Source organism: Delphinus delphis, chromosome 20 (assembly GCF_949987515.2).
Source record: "Delphinus delphis chromosome 20, mDelDel1.2, whole genome shotgun sequence".
Taxonomy (NCBI): domain Eukaryota; kingdom Metazoa; phylum Chordata; class Mammalia; order Artiodactyla; family Delphinidae; genus Delphinus; species Delphinus delphis.
In genome coordinates this window covers 423,065-446,322 of record NC_082702.1, presented here as the reverse complement: position 1 = coordinate 446,322, position 23,258 = coordinate 423,065, and the positions used below count along the sequence as shown (strand labels likewise).

General features: G+C 53.2%; 2 protein-coding genes across 3 annotated transcripts; one reads left to right on the top strand and one right to left on the bottom strand.

Moving 5' to 3' along the window:
• The first annotated feature begins 3,564 nt into the window (after positions 1 to 3,564).
• Positions 3,565 to 12,488, top strand: LOC132416916 (zinc finger and SCAN domain-containing protein 22). The gene is given in 6 exon segments (XM_060000546.1): positions 3,565 to 3,764; positions 6,890 to 7,122; positions 7,124 to 7,343; positions 8,652 to 8,655; positions 11,421 to 11,479; positions 11,482 to 12,488. Coding segments are annotated over 6 exon segments (1,626 nt in total). The 5' UTR covers positions 3,565 to 3,661.
• A 6,328-nt stretch (positions 12,489 to 18,816) lies between these two features.
• On the bottom strand, positions 18,817 to 23,225 carry A1BG (alpha-1-B glycoprotein). Of its 2 annotated transcripts, none has more exons than XM_059999000.1 (8): positions 23,140 to 23,225; positions 23,017 to 23,052; positions 22,653 to 22,931; positions 21,907 to 22,179; positions 21,333 to 21,629; positions 20,422 to 20,718; positions 19,348 to 19,635; positions 18,817 to 18,996 (listed from the first exon to the last, which is right to left on the bottom strand). In XM_059999000.1, exons 1-8 carry the CDS (start codon positions 23,171 to 23,173, stop codon positions 18,989 to 18,991), a joined length of 1,512 nt encoding a protein of 503 aa, XP_059854983.1. In that variant the 5' UTR covers positions 23,174 to 23,225; the 3' UTR covers positions 18,817 to 18,988. The 2 variants fall into 2 exon arrangements, with proteins under 2 accessions (XP_059854983.1, XP_059854982.1); XM_059998999.1 differs by having other exon boundaries at positions 19,355 to 19,635.
• Positions 23,226 to 23,258: the final 33 nt, after the last annotated feature.

The window sequence follows — 23,258 nt, the reverse complement described above, 5'->3', positions numbered from 1 at the left end:
TCTTTGAACAATGTTACTGCGAACATTTCTGTATAAGATTTTGTGTGGACATATGTTTTCATTTCTCCAACTGTTTTCCACAGAGGCTGCATCATTTTACATTTCCACCGGCAATGTATGAGGGTTCCGATTTCTCCACATCATCACCTACACTTGTTACCTGTCTTTCAGATCACAGCCATCCTCTTGGGTGTGAAGTGGGATCACAGTGTGGCTTTGATTTGCAATTCCCTGATGACAAAGGATGTTGAGCATCCATTCATGTGCTTATTGGCCATCTGCATGTTTTCCTTGGGGAAATGTTACTGTCTTTGCCCATTATTATTTTATTTATTTATGTAGCCACACTGTGTGGCTTGCAGAATCTTAGTTTCCCCACCAGCGATGGAACCTGGGCCCCCAGCAGTCCTAACCACCGGCCCACCAGGGAATTCCCTGCCCATTTTTAAATTGGGTTATTTAGGGGCTTTGTTGTTGGGTTATTTGAGTTGTAAGAGTTCTTTATATATCCCGGATGCAAGTTGTGTGTTTGTGTGTCTGTGTGTCTTTATGTGGGTCTGTATGTCTGTGTGAGCCTAAGTGTGTGGCTGTGTCTGAGCAGTACAACTTTGCCTCCCCCCATGGACATGGAGAAGCAGAGGGCGTCATGGTCATCTGGGAAGAGCAGAGGGTTTATTATCTCCGTGTTACAGAGAAGGAAGTAGAAGGCCAGATAAATGAAGTCATTTGCCCATAAAAGAGTTAAGAGGCAGAACTGGGAATTGAAATCAGCTGGGTCCCTCTCCCTAGCCTTTGCTTCCTACTGCACTATGCTGTTTCTTATCCAGTGGCTCTCAGCCTTGTCTGCACATTAGAATCATCTGGAAACTTTTAAAAGTCTGGATGGGGACTTCCCTGGCAGTCCAGTGGTTAAGACTCCACGCTTCCACTGCAGGGGGCACGGGTTCGATCCCTGATCGCGGAACTAAGATCCTGCACGCCGCATGGTGTGGCAAAAAAAAAAAAAAAAAGTCTGGATGCCAAGGCCAAACCCAGACCAATGAAATTAGAATCTGTAATAGGCAAAATAATGCCTCCCCTGCCCCCCCAAGTTGTCCAAATCCTAATCCTCAGAACCTGTGAGTATGTTACCTTACATGGCAAAAGGGAATTTGCAGATGGGGAAAGTATCCTGGATTACCAGGTGAGTCCAGCGTAATCACAAGGGTCCTCATAAGTGAAAAAGAGATGCAGGAGGGTCAGTCAGAGAAGGGGATGGAATGATGGCGAGGCAGGTGCACAGAACAAGGAACGAGGGCAGCCTCTAGAAGGTGGAAGAGGCAAGGAAATGGATTTCTCCCTTAGAGCCTCTAGAAGGAACACAAATGCCAACATGGTGACTTTAGCCCAGTGAGACCCATTTTAGGCTTCTGACCTCCAGAAACCTAAGATAAGAGATTTTTGTTGTTATGAGCCACTGCATTTGTGGTAATTTGTTATAGTAGTGATATGAAACTAATACAGCCTCTTTAGACACAAACCAGACCAGTTAGCAGAGCCAACTGCACCCGTGTGTATAATAGGGAGAAGGACATGATGGTTCATCGAAGTGATAAAATAGGAACCAGGAAAATCTGGGGTTCCCTTCACTGGGGGGAGGCAAGTTAGGCTTGGAGGCAGGGAAGTATCAAGGCAAGTGCTGCAAGACGTCGGTGACGTGAAGCTGGGCTTGGTGGAGAGGGCAGGGCTGGAGGGTGGGAAGCAAGAGCTGCCAGAGAGAAAGCCTTTGGTGGTGCAAAAAGGGAGAAGGTCATGGGCAGAGTTGACAATCTGGATGAACCGACTAGGCTCAGTAATTGCCTGGTGTGCAAACGGGGCTCAGTGCAGATGTGGTTTATTGTTATGATTATTGGGGGTGGGCATCATGGGGCTGTGCTTTTGACAACAGAAGTGGGACAGCAGAAGGCAGAAGACCACAGAGAAGGCCAAGAAGACCCAAAGAAATGAAGGCCACCAGTGCCACCCGCAGGCCAGAGCCCAGCACTTGATGGGTGAGGTGGGTCTTTGTTGGGCAAAGTGAAGGATTCCTTGGATTAGGGTGCCCATGGTGTGCCTACCAGTGGTCAGGAACTGCAAAGGGACCATTTACATAAAATATCCGGAATAGACAAATCCCCAGAGGCAGGAGGCAGATCGGGGGGTGTCAGGAGGCAGATCGGTGGCTGGGGCAGGCTGCTAATGGGCATGGGGTTTCTTTTGGGGGTGATAAAAGTGTTCTGGACATAGATAGTGATGGTTGCACAGCCTTGTAAAGATACTAAAAACCACTGAATTGTACACTTTAGGGGGGTGAACTGAAGGTATGTGAATTACAGCTCCAAAAAAATGGTAAAAATTTTTAAAGGGGAAAGAAAATGGAAAGAGGGCCAGATAAAGAGGCACTGTGACCACATGGTTGCAGTGGGCCACACACATGACATACATGATGCACACCTTCCCACAGCATCCACACCCCTCACCCCCCTCAACACCTCACCTCCTCACACCCGCCTCACCTCCTCACACCCGCCTCACCTCCTCACACACCTCTCACCTCCTCACACACCTCTCACACCTCTCACCTCCTCACACACCTCTCACACCTCTCACCCCCTCACACCTCTCACCTCCTCACCTCTCACCTCCTCACACACCTCTCACACCTCTCACCTCCTCACACACCTTCACACCTCTCACCTCCTCACACACCCCTCACACCTCTCACCTCCTCACACACCCTCACACCTCTCACCTCCTCACACACCTCTCACACCTCTGACCCCCTCACACCTCTCACCTCCTCACCTCTCACCTCCTCACACCCCCTCTCACCTCCTCACACACCTCTCACACCTCTCATCTCCTCACACACCCTCACACCTCTCACCTCCTCACACACCTCCTCACCTCTCACCTCCTCACACCCCCCCTCACCTCCTCACACACCTCTCACACCTCTCACCTCCTCACACACCTTCACACCTCTCACCTCCTCACACACCCCTCACACCTCTCACCTCCTCACACACCTCTCACACCTCTCACCTCCTCACACACCCCTCATACCTCTCACCTCCTCACACCCCCCTCACCTCCTCACACCCCCCTCACACCTCTCAACTCACACCTCTCACCTCCTCACATCTCTCACCTCCTCACACCTCTCACCTCCTCACACACCCCTCACACCTCTCACCCCCCACGCACCATGCACGGTTCCGCCTCCCGCACACCCTCCGGCCGGATCATCCACACACCGCCACCACTGCCCCACAAAGTCACGGCCGCTGTCCCCACGGCCCACGCACCTGGCCGGACTACAACTCCCGGCGTGCCCCCCGACTGCTGGGTGTGGGCGACGCGGCGCATTCTGGGAATTGTAGTCCAGGTGGGCGGGCAGTCGCACGAGCCGGGGCGCCTGAGACGCGGCGCGTTCTGGGAGCTGTGGTCCCAGCTGGCGCACGGACTCCTCATTCCAGCGCCGCCGCGTCGCCTCCCGTAAGCGTCCGCCCGCGCACCAGCGGGTGAGGTGGGTCTGGGCGGGGGGTCCACGCGCGCATTGCCGGAGAGAAACTACGGGAAACCCTGAAGCGGCGAACGCCTGCGGTGGTCTAAGCGAGATGTGTGGGACCGACACGCGCAGATGGAGAGCGAGGGGCTGACCCCGAGCCGCGCGTGGACCGACAGACGGACAGACCGAGTGTGGAACTCTGTTCCAGTGCGGGACCGGCTGACTGACCAGTTGTGTGAGTGTCTGGTTGTGTTTCTGTGTCTGACTCGTTTTGCTGTGTTTCTGACTGACAAGCTGGGAGCGTGTGTTCGGCTGATAGGATGTCTGACTGACCTGATCAAGTGTGCGACTGACAAAGAAGTTGTGTGAGATTTTGTCGGAGGGTTGTGTGTTGTTGTGCGTGAGACGGTGTGTCTGTGACTGACTGTGATTTCAGGCGTAACCGAGAGTCTGTGTATGTGACTGGCTGAGACAGTGACTGATGATTATGAATGACTGGCGATGCTGTGAGCTCCTGTGTTTATTGGACTGACTATGAGTGACACTGAGAAAGTTTGGGTGCAGGGGTATATTTTGGGATATGACTGACAGACTATGCCTGAGGTAGGTTGTATGCATGGAACTATGTGATTGACTGGGGTTTGTCAGGGGGACTATATTTGGATGATTTGCAGGGAGTTTACCAAGTATGTGACAGAGAATTTGTCTGCAGCTGAAATTATGTGACCTGCAGTCACCCAGCTGGGTTGATGTCCACTAGCACCTTCTGTGGCCTTAAGCCTGGCAGGGACTGTGGAGTCATCAGATTGGGCATCTACTGCATGTCTGCTGTGTGCCAGGCCTGTTGTCAGGTCGGGTACAGGAAGGAGCAAGAAATGAAAGAACTGCTCTCCTAAGTTGGTTGAGCAGCTGTGGACAGCGGACCTCGACCTGATGTGAGGTCAGCACGTTGGGGGTGAGCTGATCATGGTTCACGTCCCTGTGTCTCAGAGACTGTCCTCGGGGATTTTCCAAAACAGCAGTTTCAGGGGTACAAAAGGGAGCTTGGAAACTGTCGCTGTATTTATTGTCAATCCTGCCACCCCTGTACCCACTCCTCTGAACAATGATTTCCTGCCTCAAACTCCGCCTTTCCTGGTCCCTCCGTTTTCTCAGCACCTGTTCACTTGCTATAGGCACTGCGGCTCCAGCATGCCCAGTGTCTCTGGGGAAACAAGGTTAGAACACAGAGCTGGGGGAGAATGACCCGGGGCACTCAGAAGGATACTTAGCCTGCTTTCAGGTGCTGGGACGGCTCTTGGAGAAGATGACAGCTAAAGTGGGGCCTGGAGAACTAGGAGAAATTGCTCAGGTGCAGAGGGGGATTTTAGGACAAGAGAGTAACAGGGACAAAGGAATTCAGGAATTGGGATAATGGCAAAGGCAAGGTTGCAAGAGGCCCAAGTAAGCTTTACAGTGGAGTTAGGGGCTAGAGCACAGCTTTGCCAGAAATCACCAGCTGCCACGGAAAGGTTTCAGGATTGAGGTCTTGTTTTATTCGTGCTCACTTCTCCCTGTGCTCAAGGTCATGGCTTCAGTGCCAACAGTTGTTATCTGTTATTTTGCGTATTAGATCCTAGCAGGTGTAAAGTGATATCTCATTGTGCTTTTTTTTTTTGCGGTACGCGGGCCTCTCACTGCTGTGGCCTCTCCCGTTGCGGAGCACAGGCTCCGGACGCGCAGGCTTAGCGGCCATGGCTCACGGGCCCAGCCGCTCCGCGGATCTTCCCAGACCAGGGCACGAACCCGCGTCCCCTGCATCGGCAGGCGGACTCTCAACCACTGCGCCACCAGGGAAACCCTCTCATTGTGCTTTTGATTTGTAATTCTCTGGTAGCTGATGATGTCGATCATCTTTTCATGTGCTTGCTGACCGTTTGTATATCTTCTTTGGAGAAATATCTAGTCAAATCCTTTGCCCATTCTTTAATTTGGGATTATTTGTCTTTTTATTATGGAGTTGTTCTAGATACAGGTCCCTTATCGGATATATGATTTGCAAATATTTTCTCCCATTCTGTGGGCTGCCTTTTCACTTTTTCTTTCTTTTTTTTTTTTTTTTTTTTTTGCCTTGTCACACAGCTTGCACGATCTTAGTTCCAACTCCTAACCACTGGACTGACAGGGATTTCCTCTTTTCACCTTCTTGATGGTGTCCTGCAAATCACAAAGGTTTTTAATTTTGATGAAGTCTAGTTTATCTATTTCCTCTTTTGTCATTTACCTAAGATGGCTTTGCATTATTTTTGAGTGTGTGTGGAATACTGACCACAAAACCACACACTGGGTCACAAACCAAGTCTCAAACCAGCAAATATCAAAGGATTAAAATTGACCAAAGCACATTTTCTGAGCACAACAGGGTTAATCTGGAAATCAGTAATAAAAAGACTATCAGAGGGCTTCCCTGGTGGCGCAGTGGTTAAGAGTCTGCCTGCCGATGCAGGGGACACGGGTTCGTGCCCCGGTCCGGGAAGATCCCACATGCCGCGGAGCGGCTAGGCCCGCGAGCCATGGCCGCTGAGCCTGTGCGCCCGGAGCCTGTGCTCCGCAACGGGAGAGGCCACAACAGTGAGAGGCCCAGTTACCGCAAAAAAAAAAAAAAAAAAAAAAGACTATCAGAAAACTCTGAATTGTTTGGAAATGAAGCAGCAGAGTCTAAGTAACCCACGGTTCAGGAAGAAACCAAAAGAGAAATTAGAATATATTTTTAACTAAATGATAATGAAGATGCAAAATCAAACTTGTGAGTGTACAGCTAAAGCTATGTTTATAGGGAAATTTATAGCCTGAAATACATGTATTAGAAGAGAAGAAAGGCTGAATGTCAGTTGTCTAAATATTCACCTCAGAATCTACAAAATAATTAGCAAATAAAGTAAGGGAATGCCCCTGTGGCTCCCAGGGGAGTGGGGTGTGTGTGAGTTAGAAGACAGACCCACTCTGTGTGGGAGGAGCATAGGTCTGAAGCAGACTGGCCATGGGGTCAGGCTACTGGGGTTTGTAGCTCAGCAACCGCCCTTCCTTTCAGTATCTGGGAAACTTTGAGCAAATCTTTTTCTCCTGTCTGTCTGTCTTTATACCATATAATGAGAGAAAGCTCCCACCTGAGTTTGTTGTGAGTTTTAAACGAGTTACTATATGCAAGTATTTAGAAAGGTGCTCAGCACCAAATGGGCGCTGCCCTGATTATTTTGATCATCTGTGACTCTGTGAGAGTGAGTCACATCTCACAGGCCCCAAGCCCACATCTGCCCTACTCGGCAGCCACAAGGCAGGGCGCCAAGTTCACAGGATAACCAAGTTCTGATCTTCCTGCAGACCCATTTCCAAGGCTCCAGCCATCCCATATCTCACTGGAGGTCTGCTGCCCAATGGCCATCCCCAAGAGCCTTGTGAGCCCGGTGCCCTGGGAACAGGATGACTTTCTCCAAGTGAAGGTCGAGCATGAGGAGGCCAGCTTCTCTCAGGTCCAGGAGTCTAACTTTGGCCACACCTCCCACCCTGAGGCTGCCTGTCTGCGCTTCCGACACTTCTGCTATGAGAAGGCATCCCAACCCACGTGAGGCGCTGGCCCGGCTCTGTGAACTCTGCCGCCAGTGGCTGCGGCCCGAGGTGCGCTCCAAGGAGCAGATGCTGGAGCTGCTGGTGCTGGAGCAGTTCCTGGGCGCGCTGCCCCCCGAGATCCAGACTTGGTTGCGGGCTCAGTGCCCCGAGAGTGGCGAGGAGGCTGTGGTGCTCGTGGAAGACCTGACTCAGGCACTGGACAAGAGAGGTGAGGGGGTGACAGGCAGGTGCCCACGGCACACGGGGCAAAGCCTGGACTGGAATGTTGGGGGTGCAGGTTTGCACTTGGGGGCACTCACCCAAACCCTCACACACTGCGTTAAGCAGGTCTGTTTTGACTGCCAGTGACCAAAAGCCCAGCTCAAACTGACGGAAGCCAAGGAGGGAGGTTTCATGGCTGTGTATCAGGAGTTCAGGTGACGGCATCAGGATTCTCTCGTTCTCCTTTCTTTCTCAGTTGAGTTTTCCTACGTTAGGTTCATCTTTAAATAGCTTCTGTCCCCAAGGGAGACACAGTTGGCCCAGCAATCTCATGCTTGTGCCTTATCAATGTAGAAAGCTCATGGGGAGAACAGCGAAAGATCCCTGAGCTGAGCTTCACTGAGCTGAGCTTCACTGAGCTGGTCGGGGTCTTGTGCTTGTCTTTGACTGACCAAAGCCCCAGGGACTGATGTGAGCAAGGGAAGTTCCCCAAAGGAAAACCAGGATGCTGCTATCAGATAAGGGAGCTGGATGCTTGGGGCTGGGGAGGGGGCAGAAACGCCGTGTGTCCCGATGCACCCCCTTGGAGCCCTCCCTATGCTGACCTCCAGCATCTGGGTGAGACAGACCTGCCCCAGGCCAGAGTGGGCACCATTGCTTAGAGACCCACTCAGGTGTCGCAGCTCAGGGAGACCCGATGGGACACCAGGAGGACCCAGCCCCACCTGATGGGAGCGTTTGGTGGGGTGGGTGTACCAGCAACCAGGGCGGAGGTCGTGGGCGGGGAGACCATGGGGTTTGGGCTCAGAAGAATCATTGAGACTTGGTACATCCAACCACTGCTCTGCCGCCTCCTGGCCGTGTGTTTCTTTTGTGCCTCAGTTTCCCTGTCAGTAAAACGGGGATTGTAGTCCTAATACTTACCTCAGTGTCATCGAGAGGTGTGAACAAGGCAGTCTATGCGGCCTGTGAAATGGTGCCTGCACGAATCAGACACGTGGTAACTGGAGCTGTTAGGAAAATTTGTTCTGCTCCCTGAGAAACGAACCTTTCTGAAAGAGCTTGTCAGATGCGCTCCCTTGGCCCCATCAGCTATGCCGAGACACGGACTGGGTAGGAGGGAGGGCGCAGCCCCACCCTTCTGTAGGGTCAAGAGAGTCTTCAGGGAAAATGCAAAATGGCACTGAAACAGCAAGAAAGAACCACACTCCAGGCAGAGGGACTGGTGAGAGGCAGAGGCCCCTTGGGTATGGTATGCACTGGTGCATTCTGGGAAGAGCAGGTGGTGCAGTGTTTCTGGAATAGAGGAAAAAAGGGTGGTCGGGACCCAGCATGTGGCTAGGGAGGTGGAGGAACTTAGGGAACACCTGTGGGTCTAGAGGAGGAGGAGATTCTAGAGCTAAAATCCCGACTTGACCACTAGCTAACTGTGTGACCTTGTACAAGTTACTCAACCTCTCTGAATTAGTCGTGTGGTCTTGTACCAATTACTTAAGACCTCCCCTCAGCTGGGCCTCAAGTTTCCTTGCCTGAAACCCAGTTGTCAAAGTGCCCCTTTCTTTTTTTTTTTAAAGCATGGATCATTCTTTTTTTTTTTAATTTAATTAATTAATTAATTTATGGCTGTGTTGGGTCTTCGTTTCTGTGTGAGGGCTTTCTCTAATTGCGGCAAGTGGGGGGCCACTCTTCATCGTGGTGCGCGAGCCTCTGACTATCGCGGCCTCTCTTGTTGCAGAGCACAGGCTCCAGACGCGCAGGCTCAGTAATTGTGGCTCACGGGCCTAGTTGCTCCGCGGCATGTGGGATCTTCTCAGACCAGGGCTCAAACCCGTGTCCCCTACATTGGCAGGTAGATTCTCAACCACTGCGCCACCAGGGAAGCCCAAAGTGCCCCTTTCTGAGAGCAGAATGAAGCTGAAACGAGGCAATGGGGGTTACCCATTGCACTTGGAGCCGAGCACAGAACAAGAGCCTAACAGTGGCCAGCAGCCCTGGGAGGCAAGCAGAATAGCATCCCCCTCTTGCAGATGAGAAAACTGCGGCCCAAACAAGGGCAAGACTACCCAACCCTTGGAGCTGGCAAGCGGCAGAGCTGGGGCCCCGTTGTGGACTTAACCAGCAGTTATTCCGGCCACCACCCCCCCACTTCCTGGAATCTGTCCAGTAAACGATGTCCAGTCAGGCGTCCTAAGGTGCACTGTGTACCCGTCAAGGGCAGGTCCGTTCAGGAATGCTTCTACCTCGTACACAAGCCAATCTCCAGCTGCCGCTCAGCCATGCTCTGCCTTCACAGCACATTATAAAGAGCAGGCCTCAGGCTTCCCGGGGGCTCAGGGAGGCCCGGTGGAGGCATCACCCACCCACCCACAGCAGCAGGTGTCTACTTGGGGTTCAAGGTAGAGTCTACTGCATCCTGGATTGATTCCCTCATTCAGCCGGTATTTACTGAGCATCTGCAGATGCATCCAGGTCCAGGTGGCAGGGACAGAGCTCAGGCCTGCCCAAGGGAGCAGGCACATAGGCGCCTGGCGTGCTCGCTCTCTCACTCTCTCCCTCACTCTCTTTCAGATCCATTCAACCTCAGGGTTTTCCTCCTGACACTTGTGACAAAATCAGGAGCCTTAAAGAATGGAGAGTTTGCAGTGGGTGGTTTGAGGAGTGGATGGAAACATGTGATGCAGGTTTTTGTTTTTTCTTAATTGAAGTATAGTTAATTTACAATGTTGTGTTAATTTCTGCTGTACAGCAAAGCGATTCAATTATACACGTGTATACATGCATTTTTATATATATAAATTTATTTATTTGTTTATTTATTTATTTTTGGCTGCATTGGGTCTTCATTGCTACGCGCAGGCTTTCTCTAGTTGTGGAGAGCAGGAGCTACTCTTCGTTGTGGTGCGTGGGCTTCCATTGCGGTGGCTTCTCTTGTTGCGGAGCACAGGCTCTAGGCGCACGGGCTTCAGTAGTTGTGGCACGTGGGCTCAGTAGTTGTGGCTCGCGGGCTCTAAAGCGCAGGCTCAGTAGTTGTGGCACACGGGCTTAGTTGCTCCTCAGTATGTGGGATCTTCCTGGACCAGGGAACAAACCCATGTCCCCTGCATTGGCAGGTGGATTCTTAACCACTGCGCCACCAGGGAAGTCACATACAATCTTTTTAAAATTCTTTTGCATTATGGTTTATCCCAGAATATTGAATATAGTTCCCTGTGTTATGCAGTAGGACCTTGTTGTTTGTCCATTCTATATATAATAGTTTGCATCTGCTAATGCCAAACTCCCAGTGATATCATATGGTATTTGTCATTCTCTTTCTGACTTACTTCACTTAGTATGATAATCTCTAGGTGCATCCATGTTGCTGCAAATGACATTATTTCGTTCTTTTTTATGGCTGAGTAATATTCCATTATTATTGGTATGGAATACCAGTATATTCAGTATATATAATACCAGATGTGGTATATATGTACCACATCTTCTTTATCCATTCATCTGTTGATGGACATTTAGGTTGCTTCCATGTCTTGTCTGTTATGAATACAGCTGCTATGAACATAGGGGTATCTTTTTGAATTATAGTTTTGTCTGGATATATGCCCAGGAGTGGGATTACAGGATCATATGGCAACACTATTTTTAGTTACTTGAAGAACCTCCACACTGTTTTCCATAGCGGCTGCACCAATTTACATTCCCACCAACAGTATAGGAGGGTTCCCTTTTCTCCACACCCTCTCCAGCATTTCTTATTTGTAGAGTTTTTGATGATGGCCATTCTGACTGGTGTGAGGTGATATCTCATTGTAATTTGGATTTACATTTCTCTAATAATTAGCAATGACAAGCATCTTTTCATGTGCCTATTGGCCGTCTGTGTGTGTGACGCTGGTTTTGATGGTGTGGGAGGACAGCACTGTGCCCTTTTGTCATCCAAGACACCAAATGAGAAACTCTCCTTTGGAAATGGGGCCAAATATCAGGAGTGGCCCACATCTCCCCTTTCAGAGTGAGGCCAGGGCCCAGCAGAGAGGGGAGGCCTGGTATGGAAAAAGTGGTGACACTGTGGTTCAGATTGTTGCAGGCTGGTGCTGGGATCTGAGCTCTCAGAGGCGAGCTGTAAGCAGAGCAATTCGGACGAGTCAGGGCCACTGAAACCCTGGTAGGAGAGCTTTCCCCAGGACCCACCTTTGGTGATGCCTGCGAACCTGAGGGCAGCTCAGAGAGGCAGGCCGGACTCTCAGCGAAGATGTGGACAAAGTCTGTCACCCAAGAGATGGATTTCAGGAAAACTTCAGGGCCTCACAAGGGCGCCCTCACAGACCAGCCCGGCTGTGAAGCTGGTGCTTTGGGAGACAGTCCCAACATGTGGCCAGACTTCACCTCCCAAGAGGAGACTCCTTCCAGAGAGAAAGTGGATCCACTGGATGGTTATGGCACAGAGCCTCCAGGCACGTACTTGGGGAGGAAGCCCTCCAAGGGTGGTGAGTATTGGAAGACGTTCCGGAGCCCCTTGGCCCTGGAGGCCCACCGGAAGAGCCATGCTCGGAAGATGCCCCACACCTGCAGTGAGTGTGGGAAAGCCTTCAGCAGGAGTGCACACCTGGCCCAGCACCAGGTGGTCCACACAGGGGCCAAGCCCCATGAATGCAAGGAGTGCGGGAAGGCCTTAAGCTGGCTCACCCACCTGACCCAGCACCAGAGGATCCACACCGGGGAGAAGCCCTGTGTGTGCGAGGAGTGCGGCAAGGCCTTCAGCAAGAGCACCCACCTGACCCAGCACCTGCACATCCGCACAGGATAGAAGCCCTACAGGTGCTACGCCTGTGGCCGAGCCTTCAGCGACTGCTTGGCTCTGATCCAGCACCTGAGAATCCACTCCGGAGAGAAGCCCTATCAGTGTCAGGTTTGTCCAAATGCCTTTGCACAGAGCTCGTCCCTCATCGAGCACCAGAGGGTCCCGACGGGGGAGGAGCCCTACAAGTGCAGCGACTGTGGGAAGGCCTTCAGCCGCACCTCAGCCCTCATGGTTCACTTGCGGATCCACATCACCGTCCTGCAGTGCCCGAGGAAGCCTCCCCACAGTGGCTCAGCATCGAAGAGAAACCTGAGTTCTGAAAGAGCTGGGAGGGACGGGGTGGGTGACTGCTGAATCCCCCCAAATGACCAGATGCTAAAGGGCAAACTCTGGGGCTGTCCGGGAACAGCTCTTCATTCTGGGACCCAGATGGAGGCCCCTGATGAACATAAAGCTATTCAGGTCATCTGGCGAAGCTTCTAGAAGGCTCCTGCTGCCCTCCATACCCCACTCAAGCCCATCTCAGAGAGAGGACAGCTGAGCTGAGGATGTGGATTGCTCCTCAGAGCCAAAGCAGTCAGGGTCAAGTTGCTCTCAGGACTCAGTGGTCCCTGGATGCTTGGGGCGGGGAGGCTCCAGCTTCACATTCCCACATGGCATCTCTTCTTGCCTGTTCCTCTCCCACGCAGCCCAGGAGGGACACCTGCCCGTGCCCACCTCTGTGCCTTCACACATGCTGTTTCCCTCCACCTGTTCACGTCTGACTCCAAGGCCAGCTTGTGAGGCTGCCTTTTCCAGACCCTCAGCCTCTATCGCATTTTCTGTGTCCTGAGCGTACGGCTGGCCACTTGCCCGGCATCCGTTTCTCCCTCCCTTCTCCTTCCACATCCCACCAATCGTCAGCCCTGTTGGTTTTACTTACAACCACCTCTTCTCCATCTTCTCCACCTTTGTTACCTTATGCGAGCCCACATCACCTGTCACCTGGATTCCAGCAGGGGTCTCCTTCCTGACCCCTTCCTGCTTTCATTACACACACATACACACACCACACACATCCCAGACCACACATCTACACAGACCGCATACATACACACACCACACACATACACACACCACACACATGCACACACCACACACATCCCACATACCACACACATCCCAGACCACACACATACACACACCACACACATCCCAGACCACACACACACACCACACACATCCCAGACCACACACATACACACACCACACACATCGAAGGCCACACATCTACACACACCACGTACATACACACAGCACACACATAATACACACAGCACACACATACCACACACCACACACATACACACACCACACACATCCCACACACATCCCAGACCACACACATACACACACCACACACATCCCAGACCACACACATACACACACCACACACATCCCAGACCACACACATACACACACCACACACATCGAAGGCCACACATCTACACACACCACGTACATACACACACCACACACATCCCAGACCACACACATACACACACCACACACATCCCAGACCACACACATACACACCCCACACACATCCCAGACCACACACATACACACACCACACACATCCCAGACCACACATCTACACACACCACACACATACACCACACACATCCCAGACCACACACATACACACATCACGTACATACACACACCACACACATACACACACCACACACATAACACATACCACACACATCCAAGACCACACACATACACACACCACACACATCCAAGACCACACACATACACACACCACACACACACCACACACACACCTCACACACACCACACACACCACACACACACACACACACACACACACCATTGTTTTCTTTTCCACACCAGCTTCCAGCAGGCTCTTTCCACAGCCCGAATCTGATTGTATCTCTCCATGTGGGAAGCTCTCCACTGCATCACCTTCCACAGCAAAGCTTCCTGAATGGGTTACAAGTTTGCCAAGATATAAGCTGCTTTGGGTGCCAAGCCGTCTCTCCAGTTACCTTCCTATGTGTGTAGGAATACTGTCATTTTTCTGTGTGTGCAGTGAAGATGGTTTCAAAGTCCTGCCCTGTGGGATAAACCTCAGATCCGTCATCTGCTGTTCACGGTCATCCATGACTGGCCCCCAGCCTTTGTCTCCCGTGGCCACACCTCCCACACACCAGCCACACGGAACAACGTGCGGTTCCTGAAGAAGCCACCCTTTTTCCCGCGAACGTGCCTTTGTGCCTGTGCCTGGAACCCACCTCTCTTCTTCCCTCCAAGATGTTTCCAGTATCCCTCCCCAGCCACCTCAGACAGACTTCAGCTTGCCCCCTCTACTTCCAGAGTGCCTCCCCCTTACTCCTCTTAAGCCTCCTACCATATTATATGTACTCCTTACAGAGCTTGGAAACTGTGTTTCCCAAGGACACTGTGAGCTTCCAAGAGCAGGGGCCATGTCTTATTCTCAGTATCCACAGCACGCAGGGCAATGGGCCCTGACCCATGGCTGCTGAATGCATGACTGACGCCTTCCCGGAGGCGGTCACCACGCTGCACCCTACGTCGTCCTTGTAGATGTTTACGTGGCTCTCTCCCCCGCGCCAGCTGTGGGCCCTACAGGGCAAAACAATCCAGTTTCTCCAGGGCCCCAGCACTCAGACCAGCCTGGCACGCAGCAGCCTCAATAAAATGTTCCTGTATTGAGTCCACCCTTTCCATGGCCCCAGAGCCCCCCTGGTGCCGTGGGCTCTGGCAGCCAGCATCCTGTCACTGCTCTCTGCCTTCTCTCACAATGCTGTATCCCTGTCCCTCTTGCAGGGTCCATGTCTGTAACTGGATATCGCAGCCTCTGTTCCTAACTGCCAGGGCGTCAGCCTTCTTTCCTTTGTTTCTCTGATGACCCCATCACGTGTGAACCATCTGACACACCCCATACTGTTGTGTACTGGTCATCGTCACCATCTCTCCCTGTGTTTCTCCCTCCGTATTGGATTCGTTCCTTCTGTGTCATGAGTAAACAAAGACCGACCGATGTGGGTGGTTCAGAACAGGAAGGCTGAGACCCAGGGAGACGGAGATCTTGTGTCAGCATCTCTGAGAGAGTCCCAGGTACACCTAGACACAGGTCGCCTTCCACACAGAGTGCGGCCAAGGCCGAGAGACTGAGAAAGTTGACAGATGTGGGGGGAAACTCAGAGGCAAGAGATGCATGTTCCCAGTGCCCCCAGGCCTCCAACAGGCTGCAGGGAGTGGCCCTGAAGTTAGGCTGCTTTGGGGGCGTCGGATAAGTGACCTCCCTGAACCTCAGTGACCTACTCAGCCTGGAAAGAGGGGATGATCAGATGTGCTTGGATCTTCCTGGATCTTCCATCCAGGAAGATCCCACATGCCACGGAGCGGCTAGGCCTGTGAGCCATGGCCACTGAGCCTGCGTGGCCGGAGCCTGTGCTCCACAACGGGAGAGGCCACAACAGTGAGAGGCCCGCGTACCGCAAAAAAAAATAAAAATAAAAAAAGATGACGTAATAGTTTGAAACCAGGCAGGTTTTAACAGCCTTGTTATAGGACAGAATCACAGTGAGAGACTCATGAAACCATAAGTATAGTTGGAAATGAAATCACATTCTTTGTGATGATGGTGGAAAGAATATTTGAAGAAATAATGGCTGGAAACTTTCCCAATTTGGCAAAAGGTATAAACTTACAGGTTCGGAAAGCTCAGTGAACCCAAAACAGCAGAATCTCAAAGAAATCCATGCCCAGACACATCCTAATCAAAGCTGAAAACTAAAAACATTTCAACTTTTTGAAAGCCGCCTGAGAAAAACTATGCCTCACATAAAGATTAATACAAAAGATCATAGATTTCTTTTTTATTTATTTAGCTGCGCAACGTCTTAGTTTCACAGGATCTTCGTTGCCTCGTGCGGGATCTTTAGTTGTAGCATGCTGGATCTAGTTCCCTGATCACAGATTGAACCCAGGTCCCCTGCATTGGGAGCGCAGAATCTTAACCGCTGGACCACCAGCGAAGTCCCGTAAGATCATAGACTTCTTATCAGAAATCATAAAGGCCAGAAGGCAGGGAAACAACATTTTTAAAGTGCTGAGAAAAAGAACTGTCAGTCCGAATTCTATATGCAGTGAAAATGCACTTCAAGAATGAAAGCAGGGGCTTCCCTGGTGGCGCAGTGGTTAAGACTCTGCCTGCCAATTCAGGGGACATGGGTTGCAGCCCTGGTCCGGGAAGATCCCACATGCCACAGAGCAACTAAGCCCGTGAGCCAGAACTACTAAGCCCACGTGCCACAACTACTGAAGCCTGCAGGCCTAGAGCCCGTTTTTCACAAGAAGAGAAGCCACCACAAGGAGAAGCCCGCGCACCACAATGAAGAGTAGCCCCCACTCGCTGCACCTAGAAAAAGCCTGTGCGCAGCAACGAAGACCCAGTGCAGCCAAAAATAAATAAATAAAATGAATTAAAAAAAAAAAAGAAAGCAAAGTAAAGACATCCTCAAGTGAAGCAAAACTAAGACAATCTGTTGCAAGCAGGCCTGTACTAAAAGAAATGCTACAGGGACTTTAGATTGCTTACATTAAGATATGTATGATGGTGGAAAGTAAAATTTATGACATTTTCTGGTAGGGTTTTCAGTGTATGTTAACGTGGTATATATGACAACTGCAGCATAAAGAGAGGGGGGTATCAAAATTCATTCAGTGACATATTTGAGATTTGTACATTTTACTGTATATAAATTATATCTCAAAGAAAACCATTAGTGTACAAGATTTTTTTAAAAATTTAAAGAGGAAAATAAAATAAAAATAAATAAATAAATAAAAATAAAAATTTAAAGAGGGGAGGATAAAGAGACCTATATAGTGATAAAGTTTCTAAATCCCACTTTAAGTGGTAAAATATTAATTCTAAGTTGACTGTGAAGAGTTAAGTATGCATACTGTAATCCTTAGAGAAATCCCTAAAAAAGACTATACAAAGAGATGATCAAAAACTCAGTAGATGAATTAAAATGGAACCTGAGAAAAAATAACCCAAAAGAGGGCAGGAAAGGGGAAACAGACGGATAACAGAAGGAACAAACAGAAAAGAAAAAGGTGGACCAAAACCCAAGCATATCCATTGTTACATGTAAATAGTCTAAACATACCAATTAAAAGGAATTTTTTAAAAAATAAAATAAAAAACCTACTTTAAATATAATGATATAGGTAAGCTTAAGGTAAAAGAGTGGGGAAAGGTATATAATGTGAAAACTCCATCAAAGAATGCTGCAGTGACTATGTTAATATCAAACCAAGTAGACTTCAGAACAAGGAAAATTACCGGGAATAAAGAGAGAAATTACATAGTAATAAAGGGCCAATTCACCAAGAACACAAAACAATTCCAAATATGTATGCATCTAACAACAAAGCCTTAAAATACAGGAAACAAAAACTGGTAGAGCTGAAAGAAAATAACAGGCAAATTCACAATTATACTTGGAGACTTCAACACCCCTCTCTCTAGAATCAGCAGAACAAGAAGACAGAAAATCAATAAGGATACAAAAGAACTGAACAACATATCAACCAGCTGGATGTAATGGATGAACTGCCAATAGTCGATCTTTTTTTTATCCACAAAGAAGTAATTTCCCATGATTTAAAGTAACACAAACCTATTTTTAAGCCTAACATTAGGCTGTTACTAATGCTTAACCCCAAAAGTCAATGACCTAAGTTTCCACCTGAAGAAAAGGAAAAAGAAGAAATTAATTCAGAAGTAAGTAGAAGGAAGGGACTAGTAATGATACAAGAAGAGATTCACAAAGTAGAAAAGAGACAATACAAAAATGAGCAAAGCCAAAATGTAGTAAGTTCTTTGAAAAGATTAATGCAGTTGATGAGCCCCTAGCTAAACTGACAGAGAGAGAGGGAGAAGGGACACCACATCAGTCATGAAAGAGGTGACATCACTACAGACCCTGCAGGCACTATAAGAATGCAGGAGTGTTACGAGCAACTCCATGCCAGTAAATCAGACCTCTCAGAAGAAATAGGCAAAAACCCAGTTTATCAAGTATTAGTTGATAATGCCAGCCTAATACACAACTGCTGTATGCCAGCATCTCGAGGGCCAAGCTCCAGGCAGGAGCTGGGCAATAGTCCAGGAGGGCATCGCGTGGGGCAAAGGGGGCTCAGAATCGAGGGACAGTGGGGAAGGACAGGACTCCCACTCCTCCCACAGCTCCAAGTTCTGATGTGGGAGACCTGGCCTCTGGTTGGAGACACAGTCTGGCACCACCACATGGTGGCCACTCAGACTGGGAAGACAGAACTACACAATGCAGCCTCTGAACTGCCTCCCAGTTCAGTCAAGTTCTGTTTGGAGCCTCAAGCTGCCCACCCACACCTGCTGGCGACTGGGCAGAGGTGACTGGGGAGTAGCTTAACGGAAGAAGGCAGAAGAAGGCAGTCTTGAAAGTGGGGGCCCAGAAGCACCCCTACCCTCGGCACCCCTACCCTCAGGATCCAACGCGGAGCCCATCCACCTTCAAGACCCAGGATCCCAGCCCACTTCCCTCGGCTCTGGGACTCCAGCCCCCCTGCATCAGGGCTGCCATTGGCCAAAGACACATTTTTAAAGTCTGTCTTCACGTTTATTGTTTCCTGGCATGGTTGAGGAAGAGCCATCCCTGCCCTCTCCCCCCAGGGGAAGTCCAGCCTCCAGCTGCAGGAAGAGGGATCAGAGCCAGACTGGAGAAAGGACTTCCCAAGGATACCATCAGCAGCCTGGGTCTGCAGCCGAATCAGCTTCCTAGACAAATTTGACAGAAGAGAAATGCTAGGGAAAGGAGGCTCCCTGGTGAGTCAGAGCAGACCTCACTGAGACCCCCCAGGAAGGAAGTGGCTTGGTCAGCTGCCAGCTAAGACCCCCCCACCACACACACACACCTGGGCCTCCCTACAGGTGCTCCAGCTGGCCAGGCCACTCTCTGCTTTAGGGCCTTTGCCTATGTGGTTCCCTGCCTGCAGTTCCCCCCCACGCACCCAGCAGACTAGGCCAGTGTTAGTGCTGGGAGGAGGTGCGGGAAAGGGCACCCCTGTAGGAGGGTAGAATCCGGGCAAAGGCCGGGAGCCTCGATGCGCCCACGGAACCGAGCTCCACCTGCCACCTGGAGCTCCACCGGGTCGCTGAGCTGGGACAGCAGGGAGTAGGCCCAGTTGGAGCGGTAGCCGCAGCTGTAGTTGCCGGCGTGTTGGGGCCCCACGTAGGTCAGCACGAGGTCCGCGGAGGGGTCGGTGGTCCAGGCCACCGCCGAGGGCTCCTGTTCGCCGGACCGTAGCAGCAGGAAGGAGACGTCGGGCACGTGGCCCTCGCAGCGTAGGACAGCATCGCGGCCCGGAGTCACGGCCCCCGTCCACAGGGCCCGGAGCCGCGGCTTGGGCAGGGGTCCTGGGAGGGCAGCGGGTCGGTCAAGTGAAGCCCCTTGCCCCAGGCAGCAGCGGCCCAGCCCCGCTCCGTTGCCAGTCCCCTTCTCCAGCCAAGGTTGCTGGCCTCACACCGTGGTCACTGCGCTGTAACCGTAGTGTCTCCCTGTACACGTCCCCGCACCCCCCAGGCCCGGGCCTTCTCTGAGACTCCCTGGGGTCCCCAGCGAACGGCACTCAGGGCTTCAAGACAGGTGAGGAGAAGGAAGACAGGAGCCAGGGGAACGGGTTCCCGCAGAGGGCACAGCGCAGTCAGTGGTCTGGTGGTGGACCCTGTGCGGGGGGCTCTGCCTGACCTCCGACCCCAGGAGATCCGGATGAGGAAATCAGAGGAACACACAGACCCCAGGGCCGGCGGGGGCTCGGGGAGAATTACAGCTCAGCCCTCCGCCGTGGGCGCCTGGGAGCAGGCAGAGGTGGGGTCATAATCTGACCACAGCCGACAGGCCTGTCGCACAGGAAACCTAAGGCGTGAGCCAGTGCAAAGCCGTTAGCACTCTGAACCCTAAGTTCCGGGTCCTCTCTCCACGACCTCCACCAAAGCGCTACACGTAGCCCCGGTTGGAAACAGGCCAAAAGGCTGGGCGTCCCAGGGCCCTGGCGGCCGACCTCGCGCTCCCCTAAGGAGCCGCCGACTCTGCGGGCAGGACCGAGGCCCAGAGCGCTTCCCTTCGGCGTCCTGGGACAGGCGGGCACCCTCGTTTTGCGCACGGGCAGAAGGAGGCTCCGGACCAATGTGCCCGCCGCTCACCGTCCACGCGCAGCTCCACGGGCGCGCTGGGCGCGGAGCCCGCGAAGGGCGGCGCCGTGTCTGTGTAGACGCAGCTGTAGTTGGCCGAGTCGACCGCCGAGACGTCGCGCAGCTCAAAGTGGGCCTCCGTCCCCGCGGGGCTCAAGAGACCGTGTACCCGGCGCTGGCCCGCGCCCTCGCGCACCAGGAAGAAGCGCACGCCGGCGCGGGGGGCCCGGCACCGCAGCTGCACCAGCGTCCCCGGCTCGGGACTCAGAGTCGCGGGCTCGGCCGACAGCTCCGGCGCCGGGAGCGTCCCTGCGGGGAGGACGCGGCAAGGCTGACGCCCAACGCCGCATCTTTCCGCCGGAAAGAGTGCGCCCCGCTCCCTCTGCTCCTTCCCGGGAGGCCCGCCTGCACCGCCCTGCGTAAAACCGCACCATCCGCCCGACGTCCCGGCCCTCGTCCTCCTTGGACGCTCACGCACGCTCCTACACTGTTCCTAACTAATTTGTGTGCCCACAAAAATAGACGGGTGTGGGGTCGTGTTTTGTTGGAGGAGCATCCGCGCCCGCCTCCCCCGCCGGCGTCCACTCCTGGGGTTTACGCCCCTGGTCCTTGGCGGGTCCTGCAGCCCCAAACTGGCCACCCTCAACAGAGAGGCCTCGGCGCCCACCCGGACCCCGGAGGCTGGGGGCCCCCGTGCATGTAGCGCCTGCATGGCCAGACTTGCGCGTGGACCCAATTATTCTTCGCGGGGCCACGAGGCTGGGCTCATTTTTCTGTCCTCAGCTGGGGAAACTGAGGCCGGGCAGATGAGTCGGGATTGAGCCCTGGCAGTTACCGGGACACTTCCCTGGGTCTTTCCTCCCGCTGCCCCGAGGGCAGAGCGCCCCGTCCTCCCTCCCCGCTGCCACATCCCCCAGGCTCACCATCGCTCAGCACCAGCTCGGCGGGCGCGCTGTCCAAGGACCAGAGCGCTAGCTCCTCTGGCAGCCGGTAGCGGCACGTGTAGACACCGCCGTCTCCTGGGGCCAGCGTGTTCAGCTGGAAGAAGATGCGGTCTGGGCTGGTACTGCCCATGGGTACCTGCAGCACGTCCTCGCCCCGCCGCAGCTGGAAGTGCACCCCGCTCAGGGGCGCCACGCAGGTGAGAGTCGCGTTCGAGCCGGGGCGTAGGAGCCCGGCAAACCCGCCATTCAGAGTCAGCGTGGGTGGCGGCGGCGTGGCTGCAAGGCAGGGACAGTCACTGGGGCGGCCAGAGTCCCAACCATCCCCGCTGTGGGAGCGTTCCTTGGAGCCCAGCCTCCAGACCTCTTGCCCCGGGAACAGCCTTCCTTGTGGCAAATTCCCACGCCACTATCAAGGCGGGGCAACTGCGTGGCCACTGTTTCCCAGACCCAGTCCTGGACAGGGGTATTCAGGGCCGGGGGTCAGGGTAAAAGCTACTCTGTCTCCAGGAGCCTTCTCCCCCAGGAAGCCCTCTGGGATGGTCCACCCACTCACCCAGCTCCTCTATGGTCACAGCGGCACTGGGCTCCGAGGGGGCGCCTGATGCGTGGGTCCGGTAGCTGCAGCTGTAGATGCCAGCCCGGTGGACTGGGAAGGTGGCCTGCCTGTCCTTTGGGGCCTCAGCCACCTCCAGAAACTTGTCATCACCTTCCCGCCTCAGCAGGAAGGTCACACCGCGAAGTCCCCCGAGGCACAGCAGTCTCGTGTTCAGGCCCGGTGTGATCCAGGACACGGGTTTGGTTGAGAGCAAGGGTGGGGGCAGGGGCTCTGCGGCGGGGGCGGGGGGTGGGGTGCAGGGGTCATGGGTGGTTCTGCCTGACTTGGAAGATACGGGGCCCCAGCCGGACCTGGACCTCCACACTCATGGAAATGTGAGGGAGCCAGGAGATGGAAGGCATTGGTGGGGGTGGAGGGGTGGAGGGGTGGCGGGACAGGCCGAGACAGGGACAGGGGACTACAAGAGGAAGACGCGTTCAGGGCCCAACTGTGGCCAGGCCTGCCCTAACCGCTTCCTGAGGATTCAGTCATTTATTCCTCACAGCCTTCTAGGGTTGGTACAAACATCACCCTCATTTTACCAATGGGGAAACTGAGGCTCAGAGATGTTACCTGACTTACCCAAGGCCACCAGCCAGTTGGGGAGGGGGCCGGAAGAGAACAGGGAGAGTGAGGAGTGGAGGAAGGGAGGCCTCTCCAGCAGCCTCTCTTCCTGCCTCGAGGCCCGTGAGCCCTCCACTCACCTGCTCCAGTCACCTCCACGAGGTTGCTCAGGCTGCTCCTCCGAGTGTCCATGCTGTAGTGGCAGCGGTAGAGGCCCCGGGTGTCACCGGTCACTGCTCCCAGCGGGAATCTGTACTCGGTGGCAGGTGAATCCAGGTGCACCAGTCCCTGGGCCACTCCATCCTTGAAGAGCTGGAACTCCAGGGTCCACAAGGGGCTCTGGCATGTCAGCGTCACGTTGGCCCAGGGTTCCAGCAGTGATTCGGCCTCTGCCCACAGGGTTGGCCTTGTGTCGATGTCTGTGTGGGGATGGGTGTCAGATCTGGGGGCCCAGGCAGGGGTTCACCCCACAGCGCCCACCATGCCCAGGCCCGGCCCACTCACATTGGACCTCCTCGGTCACTGGGTTCAGGGCGAGACCTGCGGAGACGCACCACCTGTGAGGCCCCATGGCTGTTCATTCCCGCCCCTTATCTGGCCCCGGGGACCCCAGGCAGGACGCCTCACCCCAGAGCAGCAGGAGGGCCACCCGTGCGGACATGGTCAGCCTCACTGCAGCCACAGGAGTGTCTGCCGGGTGATAAGGCCCAGCCAGGGCGGCCGGGAGGGTGGGGTGGGGGGGAGGG